This window comes from Oncorhynchus clarkii, chromosome 26 (genome assembly GCF_045791955.1).
Source record: "Oncorhynchus clarkii lewisi isolate Uvic-CL-2024 chromosome 26, UVic_Ocla_1.0, whole genome shotgun sequence".
In the NCBI taxonomy this organism is placed as follows: domain Eukaryota; kingdom Metazoa; phylum Chordata; class Actinopteri; order Salmoniformes; family Salmonidae; genus Oncorhynchus; species Oncorhynchus clarkii.
The window spans coordinates 32,404,563-32,417,562 of record NC_092172.1 but is presented as its reverse complement, the minus strand read 5'-3'; the positions used below and the strand labels follow the sequence as shown (position 1 = coordinate 32,417,562).

Genomic DNA, 13,000 nt, shown 5'->3' with positions numbered 1-13,000 from the left:
GGATGTTTTTCAGCGGCAGGGACCGGGAGACTAGTCAGGAACGAGGCAAAGATGAACGGAGCAAAGTACAGAGAGATCCTTGATGAAAACCTGTTGCAGAGTGCTCAGGACCTCAGACTGGGGCGAAGGCTCACCTTCCAACAAGACAATGACCCTAAGCACACAGCAAAGGCAATGCAGCAGTGGCTTCGGGGCAAGTCTCTGAATGTCCTTGAGCCCAATGGCCCAGCAAAACCAAGGCCTTGAACCCGATCGAACATCTATGAAGAGAACAGAAAATAACTGTGCAGCAACACTCCCCATCCAACCTGACAGAGCTTTAGAGGATCTGCAGAGTGCCAAGCTTTTAGCATCATACCGAAGAAGACTCGAGGCTGTAATCCCTGCCAAAGGTGCTTCAACAAAGTACTGAGTAAAGGGTCTGAATACTTATGTAAATGTGATATAATTATTTTTTTTTATAAATGAGCAAACATTTTTTTTTTAAACTGTTTTTGCTTTGTCATTATGGGGTATTGTGTGTAGATTGATGAGGGGTGAAACAATGTAATCCATTTTAGAATAAGGCTGTAACGTTACAAAACGTGGAAAAAAGTCAAGGGGTCTGAATTCTTTCCGAAGGCACTGTACCATGTCATAGAAAACATCTCATGTCGTCAATGAAAAAAAGTGAGTAATCTGTGCCTTGTAGGAGCGCCCACAACTTTAAGCAATTACAAGCCATCCAACTTTACGTAATGACTCACCCACGCCATCTCTCTTACGCATGAAAAATCTATGGTTAAGGTGGCGCAACGGAAGTCACAGACTTCGGCCACGGCGGTACACAGATAAAAGGTGTTTGGATTGCGGTAACTGGAGTATTAGAACGGGACCTTTTTGGAGACGAAAGATATTTTATACTGTGCGCAATCTCATTAGAACCATGGAGAGCTCCATGCTATGGACCAGAGCGGTGGTTTGCGCGGTGTTGCTGTCCATCGTTCTTAGTGCTGAAATTGACTACTCGGATTCCGAATTGGACCTCGACACAAGAAGTGTGAGAGACTTCTACCCCAAAGATCCGAATTTGACCAACGAAAAGCAACTGGTAAGTTTCTATCTAGGCTAAAAGTAAAACCTGCGACTTTAATGGTTAATGAGCATTAGATTTTTTGTCTATTTGAAAGGTCTGCTTTGGAAGGATTTCTCATTCTAATGTGTCAATATTTCCCACAGCTTGGAGCACTACATGACGTTCTTAAAAAGCTGCAGACCAAGAGACTTCCATTCTGGGAAAAGAAATTCGGCCAAGTCCCTACGGTAAATTTAACTATTTGAACGAACCTTCTAAACATGGAACGACCTATATTTCTAAAAACAGATTGCCTAAACTGGCGCGTAAAACTACATTTCAACATTTTAACTTTCACTAAATGCGTTCATGTGCCATGTTTTGTGAATGATGTGATCTGATGTAGTGACAGGTGGATATGGCCCCACAGACCTTTGCATCTGTTGGCAAAAATGTCACACACGGTCTTATTTTGTCTACCTTCTTTTTTTCAGTGCGACGTTGGAGAGCAGTGCGCAGTGAGAAAGGGCGCGAGAATCGGCAAAATGTGCGACTGTCCTCGCGGAGCTTTCTGCAACTCTTACCTGCTCAAGTGCTTGTAAATTGAATTGGTCTGAATGTAAGTTAGAAGTTGATGGCAAACTAAAACTGTTACATCAGAACGATATGTGATATAGGAATATTGTTATGATACTACAATATAGGATTATCCGGAGAGTGACAGGTTGCATTCTGAGAGATTGTCCCCAAAAAGGCTTATTTTGAACTTATGAAATATTTTATTTTGAACTGGATGTTTCTGTAACCAAAAATGAGTTGTGCTATGAATAAACAGCGCTCTCTTGTTTTGTAAAGCAGTCTGAGTGGTCTCTCTTTGCTCCAATAATTTCATGATCCACATGCATACAGATGATGCGCAATGCTGTGTGCGATAATGTTATGGGTTATTTCCTACAAACTCATGAAGTAAAAAATACCTACCGATAATATTAGTCATGAAGTACATGGATAGACTGAGAATGAAATAGCATTTTTAGGCCAAATGGAGATATGGTCGGACATAAACAAAACAGTAGTGTATGTACATTAGTTTAATCTAATAAATAGTATTTACATAGAGCAGTAGATATTTACACGACCTTCATTAAGAGTTAAGAGTTATAAGAGTTACAAGTTATATAATCACAATAGTTCAACTTGTAGAGAATATTTTATGGTTTTCAAGTGAATAAAAAGTGTGTTATTTAACTATTTCCCTTGTGGTGTTTTTCCATAGAAGCATTGGTGTCACTCCAGGCTTTTTTGGGGTGTCTTTGCATTGTTGTGAGGTAACCAACATTACTCGGTTAGAGGAAAGCAAACACTTTTATTACAGTATTTCCTGAAATAACACAAAAGTAGCTGGTTTGAATTTTTCCATTCTGTTCCACCCAAAGTGGCTCACAAACCTGACAGTTGGTGTTTGCAAAACATGTTGTTGTCACGATTCTTCAAAGTCGAACCCAGAAGCAGACCAGGACAAGGAGAGTAGGAAAAAGGTGAGTATTTATTTACAAGTGAATGGGTAGATATATCCAGGTGGTGTAGCGGGTAGCGGTGATGAGTTGATGGGAGTAAATAGGTGGATCCAATGGGGAAGCGGAATCTTCTGACAACCAGGCGGGAATGGGGTAAATGATCCGGGTGAGTAACTGAAGACAGAACAAACAGAGGTAAGTTCAAGGCAAGCAATACGTAACAAACAACAAAACAACTTCTATCCAACTTGCGGCTGATACTCTGGCACAACATACTGTTCATGGCTAACGATCCGGCAGGGAATAGATGTCAGGTCCGGGCTTATAAAGAGGAGAGATGATGATCAGGACCAGGTGTGCAGATAGCTGATGGGATACAGGTGCGGGTAATCAGAAACCCCAACTGGCTACATTGCCCGGCAACCAGACAGGGTGCGTTCCAGGACGCCGGAAAAACTCTCCAGGACAGAACATAGGCAAAAACAGACTCAGGAAACGGGATTCGTGACAGTTGTAAATCAAGTTGTTGTTGATGGGCTCTGGTCATAAGTAGAGCAGTGTATAGAGAATAGGTTGCCATTTGGAACACATACTCTCACATATTATCACACCAAGGTGTGTATCTGATTCAAACATAGGACTGAATCGTAGGACATTGTTAGGCTGTGAGGTCATTTCAGCTAATTATATACATGCAATCGGTGATGCCGAGACAGGTGTTGTAAGGCAGGAGGTGAGATTGCTGACATAGTTCATAGTTGTGGATTGCCTTACAACACCACATACCTAAATAGCTCAAATTTACACATCCTCTCCCACTGCGGTTGATCTCCACTATCTCCACCTCCATCCCTCCATCCCTCACTTCTCCAGGCTGTCTCTCTGATTCCTCTCCTCTCTCTTCTCCGATGGGCCCATGTCTCATTAATAATGAATGTGTTGCGTTCATACCCTGGTGAAGACAGTTTGCCTGTCGAAACGTTGGGCATCTGAGCTCTTAGAGTGTGCGGCTCTCCTTTATTTTCAAGTTTTCCACTCCGCTAACCAGCACCTCGCCTAAATAGGTGTGTTTCTTTTTCCTCTAGATTGTATTGCATTCTACAACACAAATAAACTCTGTCTCAGGAAAGGAACAGAATATTCTTTCGGTCTATTTGGCGCTACTGAAAAGCAAGCTCCTCAGTGGCACAACTTCAGGCTAAGGAGTGAGTTTCGACATTCGCCCCCCAACTTACTCTACAGCAACCACAGTCCCCAGCATTGATCTGAGCGAAACTGCAGATCTGGGTCACCGCACCACCTGTAACGGACCTCACGCAGCTTGCCTAGCAAGTACCGCTTCCTCCTGAATCGGCTCATACCTAGGCTCGAGCCCAGGACCTTTCCATGCAAACGTACGTGACCGCCCTGCTGAAGCATCTTACCAGTCGCGCCATAAGTGGGGCTACTTCAGTCTGGGGAGTGAGTTTCACACATACCATGTGATACACACACATGGTGTTACTTCTCTACACGTTAGTTTCCTTTATGTTTATTCATATAGAATAGATCGCTGGAGGGTTGAACTCTCTGGTTGACAGTATAGTCTGATGGATGCACACACAGAGAAGCCCACTCGGGACAGTGATGATGAATGAGACTGGAAAAAGGACCATTATCTGAAAGTTACCTGCTGATGGCAATGTTAACGGCATGCACTGACGCACATCAAACTTACTTTCCTGCAAAGAGCCTGGTCATAAACAACGTTAAGTCAATAGTGGAGACAAAGAAAATCTAACTTCTCTAAAAAAGTCGGCCAACAACAAGCGTGATATCTGTACATGTCTCTATGATTGAACATGTTTGTGTAACAGACAGTAGCGGTTACAACCTATATGTTGTGATAATTGTGTTGTTTGCTCTATAATCTGTTGGTTCATATGCCTTGCGACCGTGATATACTGTATAGGCCTAAAGGAAAGGGACAATTTTAGCTAGCTAGCTGCTGGAGGGAATCAAAAGGAGGTGCAACAATTCAGGTTGTTTCTGTCAATGACCTATGCTCTCAATGCAATTTGATAGGAGTGAAGCCAAATCCTAACTGGCTTCCCTTGACCCTTTTTTGGAATGCCAGGACCATTCACAGTTGAGCTCACTCAGTTTAGCTCAATGCTGATTAGCTATTATTTGATTTTTTTTTATTCAAGGGTGCTCGCTGGCTTGCAGCAACATCGCCATACTCTTTTGGACCAGAGGGCATCAAATAGATGGCCTACATATACCAAGACAGAGGGGCACTGTTTCGAAAATTATGAAACACATAGAGACTCAAGATTTGTTTTATTTTTCTTGGTCCGTTTTTGGGGGAAGCCTGGCTTCCCTTGCCACCTATGAATACACGCCACTGGCAGCGTGCAGTCAGTTCTGTCCAGGGCAGAACTCAAACTCTTCATCTTCGGTGCAAGAACACATGCCACTCATAGCTCAAAAGTCTCACCCAACAGAGCACAGGAGTTGGCTCAGAGTGGGGAGTGTTGTTGTGCAGAAGGTTGTTTTTTGACTCCACTGGGCCTTTAAATAACTATTCGGCTGACACTTCAGATGTGAGGACAAACATGGTAGTTAATAATGGGCTGTTTAGAGCCAGAGAAATCAGGTCACATAGCAAATTATGCTGCAGCTGGCTTATTTACATAAACTTTACATAACCTAAACACAGCATTGTCTTTCATGCAGTATTTTGCTCTGTTGCTAGTTCTGGCACATGTCTTTATTTGATAGGGAGTGAGACAGGTACAATTAAAACATTTGACTCATCAAATTGACAAGGGTCAGATGCACTCATGTATGTGTGTGAGTGTTATCGCTATCTATGAAACACCATCTGTGGGTTGTACAGAAAACTTTCCCATCAGATGAAATTCCCCACCACATCCAATAACGTTCATTCCAAAGGACCCTCAATGCCTTGTTGTTACAATCACACTACATACATATGGTCTGTAACCATGCTGTGATAAAACATCAATTTCCCTTCACTCATTATTATTATACACGGAGTATACCAAACATTAGGAACACCTTCCTACTATTCAGCAGGTGTTCTTAATGTTTTGTATACTCAGTGTATATCTAAAGGAACATATTCCACAGTTAACTAGCTGTGAGTAGCGTAAACACATACTAACTCTCCAGCAGTACTACAACAACCTGAAGGAAACACTATGATGGTGACGCAAGACAGCGGCGGGTCAGGATGAGGTCAGCCACCAATATGCCAATTAAATCACGATTTATAAGGACTTGACTTGGCTTGTAAAGCAAATAACACCTATTAAGCGGGAACAAGGAGCCGACTCAAAATGCATTTTGATGGGTGCATCTATTACATTATTATTACGGCTATTGAGAGAAGAACGTAATGAAGATGCCAGGGAGAGTGACTAGGCACAATTACTTGTAAATCAGTAGCAGACTCTAAGGACTGTAATGACAAAAAGCAGATGGCAAGAACATTATCTGATTATTATGAACTGGGTTGTTTCGAGCCCTGAATGCTGATTGGCTGACACCCGTGGAATATCAGACAGTATACCACGGGTATGACAAAACATTTATTTTTACTGCTCTAATTATGTTGGTAACCAGTTTATAATAGCAATAAGGCAGCACGGGGGTTTGTGGTATATGACCAATATTCCATGGCTAAGGGCTGTATCCAGGCAATGCGTCGTGCCTAAGATCAGCCCTTAGCCATGGTATATTGGCCATATACAATACCCTCTCGTGCCGTATTGCTTAAATATATCCTAGCATGTGTTTTCATTACCCTGAGTCATTATGCTTGAGACATACTACATGGGCAACAGGTAGCCTAGCGGTTAGGGAGACGATCCAGCAACCCTTGTGCCCTTGAGCAAGGCACTTTATCCCCTACAACAACAGCTCCCCGGGCGCCCAGTGTGGCAGGCCCCTGCACCTCTCCAAAACCTGTATGGATGAATTGAAATAATCTATCAGTCAATAATCAATAAGGCTACAACTATCAAAATTCAAACCCCAAAGACTTGATGGCAACCTAACCTTACCATAATTGGGACTTAATCTATGTTCTTGTCTTTGATAAATGTGTTTCACCCTCTTCATGTCAGTGTGGATAAGAGACAATCATTGGACGACAAACATTCTTAAATTATTTTTATTAACAAAAATATAGAAACAGGGACCGCTCATAGAAATGTAAAATGTCACTAATTATTGTGGCCATTTACACATCAACGCAACCCATTTCATATCATTCAGAGTTGAAAAGCAAAACATTACAGCAGCGATCTTCCATTGATGATTTTTGAATGTAAAGACTCAAGCACTATCAAACATGTCATACAATTCTATGAACCTGGCTTAACGCCAATCATCTCCTTTAGAATTACTGAATCAATTCAGAAACATAACAAAAACTGACATTTTCTCAACAGCTTTCCTCACACAAAATAGAACACAGTGGTTTTAAATGAATGTCAAAGTTCCATCATCAACAAGATCTACATCATGCAGAACAACTAAACAAGATGCCTCTGTTTGTATTCAGACAAACACACTGAGTTATAATAGTGACAATGCATTCTACTGTGAACAGAAAACAACAGTTGAAATAATGATTCTGTCAGAGGACTTGTGCATTTTAAATACGAGAGCCGGTGTTAAATTATCAAAAGTATACTTCTAGTATAATTCTCATTCCATGACTAACTTTGTAACTTCATTAAACAAAAAAAGCATAACATTTGTAATGTGATCACTCAGGGAGATTTGAAGCATCAATAGAAAACTCGAATGATGAGCCACACAGGATTCATTAGTTGCATGTTATTAACGGTATTGATAAACGGTAGAAATGTCCCTCGTCTAGTGGTCGGGTTGTTAATCAGATAGCTGATTAAATGGCTTGAAGGTCAGACCCAGTGCAGCCGCACTATCCACCATAGTCCTGAGCTAGGTGTAGGGTTACGTTGCACCTAGAGGCTGATCCTGGGGCAGTTTAGCATTTTCCTGACTAATGGCTAAGGTTAGGATTGAGGGAGAGGAAGCTGATCCTAGATCTAGGGGGAACTTCACCCCGGAGCCCTGAGCTAGAGGACGTAGAAGGAAAGTGCATGGCGTGACTATAGACCCAAGCAAAGGGAGGGAAAATGTGGTGACATTTTGTGAACCACACCCTTACGAAGTGTGTACATTTCTCCATTGTTGTAGGCAGCAGACAGGCACAACCGATACTAAAAGGGACTAAACTTCTTACCATCCCCACTCTGAAGGAATCCAAATGACCTATGGAACAAGAACTGGGTATACGCTCCTCAAGAATAATAAAAGCGTAAAAACTACTAAGTGGTGGTGATGATGCATTGAGTCCATCCATTCAGTGGTACTGTATGACTCATAGAGCAGCTCCATTCAAACCCACACAACTTCTAAATACCAGGGCCGTGTTCATTAGGGCACACAGTAGCAAAACGTTTCGGAACGAGAAACTGAAATGAGCACGTATTATTGGACCAGGAGAGGTAGTTCCTCCCAGTTAGGGATGTGCATGGTTTTTCGAATATTCGAACAGACGTTAGTATTCGAATACTTGTGTGAGTATACAATTTTGTGAGAAGAAAGAAATATAGGCCTATTTTACACAGAAAATTATTTTTCTAAATTAAAATATCCATGGGACATTGTTACATACAAGGATATACCATGCCATTTCAAATTATTAATTTAATAAAACTAACTTTTTTATGTTGTTTTTATGAGGTGCACAGTGCACCTCATAAAAAGACTGGTAGCCATGTGTAGCTTGTTGTTTATGTAGGCCAATCAACGTGGAAAAGAGGCCAAATGTGTAACAAGTGGAATGAAAGTTTACTTATGCAATGCAAGATGGAATAAAATTACTGAATTAAAATTTAGCGAAATGAGAAAGAATAACAACCAAAAGGTAGGCTGTTGTTTTATCTGAATGGGGTTGGGGGAAAAGCTCAGCATGTGGCCTCAATTAGCCTAGCTAGCTATAGCTGGCTAGCTTCTCTAGGCTACTCCAGTCAAGACAGGCACTGTTATATAGGATAATAAATAACATTGAATTGCCTTGGTGTCTCTCTCTCCCTCCATCCATCTGTTCGCCCCCTCTGCAGCTGCAGCAATAGAGCGCCAGCCTCTCTCCCTCCCGCAGCAGTGCTCAGGTAAAAAAAACTAAACAAAAAAACAATAACACATGTATTTCGAATATCTGACAAAAATTCATTATACTATTCAAATTGTGAAATTATTTCAAACCCCCATTCCTACGTCCCTATTTTACTACATTTTGATGCCTACTGAACATGACCCTGGAAAGGCCCCCGGAGGATACTCTATGACCCATGGCTGTGCTACGACGGCCCGTCTCCCTGCTGCTCTGGCTGGAAGGGGTAGCTGATAGCGGGAGGGAAGCCCGGGTTCCTGGGCTGATCATCCAGCAGCACCAGATCCTCTACATCCCTACCATTGAACCGCCGCCGGCAGATCTTCACCGTCACCTTGCGCCCCTGGAAGGCCTTGAGGGCCTCCTTGGATGCCATGGCCCTGGCGGCTGCCTCGTCACGTCCGTAGCCCGTGCCCAGATAGACTGTCTGGCAGCGCAGCTCGCACACCTGGCCCTCCTTCTGGGAGCGCGCCGCAGGCAGGTCGGGGATGTCCTTCAGGGGCACAAAGACGCAGCTCAGGCTCTCTTTGGACGACTCAGTGCAGGCACGCAGGATCTCAAAGTGGTCCAGGTTGGGGCCGAAGCCCCCTGCCGACACCAGCTTCCACGCCACAGCCTTGTAGAGGCGGTTGAAGAAGGGCTGGTGCTCGGCCGGTGCCTGCGGGGGAGGGCCTTGCTTGAAGGGGTTCCCAGGCTTGGTCCGCTTGGCGCAGCTGTCGTCGTCGCCCCCTGAGAATCAGCGAGATAAAAGACAACTGAGTAGGGATTCTTCCCGGCAACACTGGCTTCACCTGCAGAGGACAGATTCCAGCGGTGTGAGGGAGGCGTCGGATAGGCAGCGTTTACTTCAAGGCCAAAACAAAAGCAGCAGAAAAAATACTGCTGTATGATTAATCTAACCGTAACAATGTAGAGTATTTTGATGGAAAAATACAGAACTTTTCCCACTTTAATTGTCCCACAAATATACAGAAATGGATATACAGCATCACAGTAATTGCCGTTCAGTGTACTGAATCACTTCCATGAGTTAACAATACTGTACAACCCTGAAGCAAAGACAGGCCATTGGTCAAAGACAGGCCATTTCTTTTTTGTAGGGCTATAATATTAGCGTCAATTAAAACGTTTAAAGTTGGACTCTCCAAACTATACAAGGAATCTAAACTTTAAATAGTTTCAAATTCAAATGAAATCAACGTTTATTGATCAAGTGCACAGGATACAAGTGTAAACAGTAGAGTGAAATACTTACTTGCTACCTCTCTTCAACAATGCAGTACAATATCAATCAAGGATCAAATGTCAAACAAAGTCTTAAATAACAAGTAGTAATACAAATTAGAAGGGGGAAAAAGTAATAAAAACTAGTTATGAGAAGTATGTACACAACTGAATATACAGTAGGATTTCAGCATCATACCTGCAGTCCTCTTTCCTTTCCCCAAGATTTCATCTCTGGTCTTTCGAACTGGAGCATCATTGACAACCACTCCCTCTGCCATTTCCTTGATCCTGTCCATGACAGGTTGAGGGTATCTGCAAAACAACACAGTCAGAAGAAGACTAAATTCCTTTTAGGACAGTTGACCCTTGTCTCCTGTTTTGTTTGTTTGTTTTTACATTGGTTTACTTTTTTGGAATACTGTAGTAGTTGTTCATTCTGGTTGGTCCAAACTGGAGAGTATATGTTCTAGTATTGTACGATTTTAAACCAGATGCTATTGAAGAACACCAGCAGCACCCCCCATTATAACTCTAACTAATACTATTTTCACACTATCAACAGTGCAGACCCCAACCATATACTGTGCTGGCTCGGATATTTTCTTCTCACACTGTCCTTTCCAGCAGGTTTTCATGGATGCATAACCAGGCCATTGCAGCTCTGCTCGTCTCTGTAGTATACGCTAGTTAACAGATGCTTTTATCCAGATATACTTACAGTAGTATGTGCATACATTTTGTGTGAAGTGTGAAAATTATATTACAGTAACGCTCCACATCGAAATCCATAAAAAACGAAGTTCCTCTATCCATTCCTCAAACATCGCCTGTTTGAGATCTAGTTGACAAGACAGCACAAACAGATCTGGGACCAGGCTACAATACACATACCTGCAGCCCAAGAAGATGTGGTTGGCCCAGCATATGGACAGTGAGAGCAGCCTGTCCAGACTGGGGCTGGGGAAGCCCGGCTGGACTGTGGGGAACGTCTCCATGTTCCTCAGGAAAAACTCTCGTCTGGCATGCCACTGCTTGTTGGTCTCATGCCCTCCTCGGAGTGACTCCACCCACTCGACCAGGTGGGGGTTCTGGTCCAGGTACTCTGAAACAATGTCCTCTCCACTCCTCCCCTCCGCCATCACTGTAACACAGAGCAGAGACACAATGTGTTAGGCTATATCAGTGTTACAGTGACTAGAGGCAAAACAGGCTACTCAAGACTCAAATCAAATCAGCTGATTTGATGGGAAATGATATACCACACTAAGTAAATCCAGTGTGTTTTGTGCTCTGTCTATGTTTTTTCTAGAGGCACGGCATCAACAGATTTATCAGGCACTGGAAGCTGTTGCTGTTCTATGATAGTTATAACACCAGAAATATAACACCTATCACAGTTCCTTCCCCATGGTTTAAAAAACCCCATCATTTGTTTGTTCAAGAGCTCAATCTCTTTGTAATGCCATGTTGGTAGATAGCTGTTCTTTGTAGATTTCAGGGTAGCTCAATCTTTGTAATGCCATGTTGGTAGATCTCTGCTCTTGATAGATTTCAGGAGCTCAATCTTTGTAATGCCATGTTAGTAGATAGCTGTTCTTGATAGATTTCAGTAGCACAATCTCTTTGTAAATGCCATGTATGTAGAACTCGCTCTTTGTGTATTAATTAACCTCTTCTTTTGTTTGAGCACCTCCAAATCACTTTGTCATCTCCTGTGAGTATTGTTTTTGCTTATGGTGTTTGCTGGTGGGAAAAAGGGGAAACCAAGACAAGTCGCCCATGGGCATACACTACCCGTAGGTAAACTTTGTTAAAACACACTAGTTAGAACTGGGCGGACCACCCACTGTATTTTTGGTTAGTTAGTTAGGTGTTGTTGAAATAGGCTAGTCTAGCTTAGGGGTGTTTTTGCATATTTGTTTCTTTCCTTGGGTCCAGCTCAGCCCCTTTTCCTGCTCCCCCCCCCCCCCCCCATTACCGTGTGTTTATAATAAACCCTGAGTTTGACGGTATTATTTCGGTTGTCGTGGTTATTTCGTTCACTTTTACTTTGTCACTATTATAATTTACATGAGTTATGTTACGGGTCTCACTACCATCCCCCCTAGACTGTCGGGCCAAAAGAGATTCGTAACATATGGTTATAGCCAGAGTCCTTCACCTGCAATTTGTCAGCAGCGGCTTGTTAAGAGGGAATATTATAACGCTACGGAAGCTGAAGTAGTCGTCTTCTGACATATTTTAAAGTCACTGCTGGCATCTATTCTTTGTGATTATTGTCCTCACTGCCTACCAAGCAACTTCGATATTGTGGGGAGAGGGCGATTTAGATATCATAACAAATATCACGTAACGTTAGTAGGGCCAAATCAGAAAACCGCTTGTTTACGGAAGTCAATGTTGGTTTGTTACAATGCCAGTTATCTAACATTACCGTCTCTGTTGTTACTAGCTAATGTATCATCAGACATATCATTCGGTGAGTAACTTAACATCAACCGGGTTAATATATTTTACATAGCTAGCCATCCTCCAATGTGGCTAGCTAGTTAGCTAGCATTGAATTAGCATAAGACTTTAAAACAAACGCCGGGTATTAGCCTAGCTAGCAAACACAACAAACGTATGTTGGTGGCTGCACTACGCCAACGTTAGCTTTATTTGAGCAACATATACCTTACTGGATAACTATATCAAAGAAAGTTGCAGAATATATTTTATTGATAGCAAATATACAGTTCAGAACGAACCTCAAGCTGTCCAGGCAGCGCCGTTGCTGTATGAGTCATGACCAGTGATGCAAACAAGTTGACTGTCGAACTACAACTTCCACACGATTGCGCAACAACAGATACCACATGTTTTTGATCAAAGATATAGCTACTTCGAGATCATTTATATATATGTTGGGGGGGGTTAGATAGAAAAAATGGATCATTACAGTAGCTAAATCAATCGTACAAGGGAAGAAAACGTTTAATGAACTTA

At 42.4% G+C, this 13,000-nt stretch overlaps 2 protein-coding genes across 3 annotated transcripts; one reads left to right on the top strand and one right to left on the bottom strand.

The window, feature by feature from the left end:
* Positions 1–767: 767 nt before the first annotated feature.
* On the top strand, positions 768–1,889 carry LOC139384698 (cocaine- and amphetamine-regulated transcript 3). The gene is made up of 3 exons (XM_071129528.1): positions 768–1,090; positions 1,219–1,302; positions 1,549–1,889. The coding sequence occupies exons 1-3, from the start codon at positions 926–928 to the stop codon at positions 1,654–1,656; spliced, it is 357 nt and encodes a 118-aa protein (XP_070985629.1). The 5' UTR covers positions 768–925; the 3' UTR covers positions 1,657–1,889.
* A 4,848-nt stretch (positions 1,890–6,737) lies between these two features.
* On the bottom strand, positions 6,738–12,826 carry LOC139385033 (CDKN2A interacting protein). Of its 2 annotated transcripts, none has more exons than XM_071130067.1 (4): positions 12,763–12,826; positions 10,904–11,153; positions 10,209–10,324; positions 6,738–9,514 (listed from the first exon to the last, which is right to left on the bottom strand). In XM_071130067.1, exons 2-4 carry the CDS (start codon positions 11,149–11,151, stop codon positions 8,973–8,975), a joined length of 906 nt encoding a protein of 301 aa, XP_070986168.1. In that variant the 5' UTR covers positions 11,152–11,153; positions 12,763–12,826; the 3' UTR covers positions 6,738–8,972. The 2 variants fall into 2 exon arrangements, with proteins under 2 accessions (XP_070986168.1, XP_070986169.1); XM_071130068.1 differs by having other exon boundaries at positions 10,904–11,155; positions 12,751–12,812.
* Between the last annotated feature and the right edge of the window lie 174 nt (positions 12,827–13,000).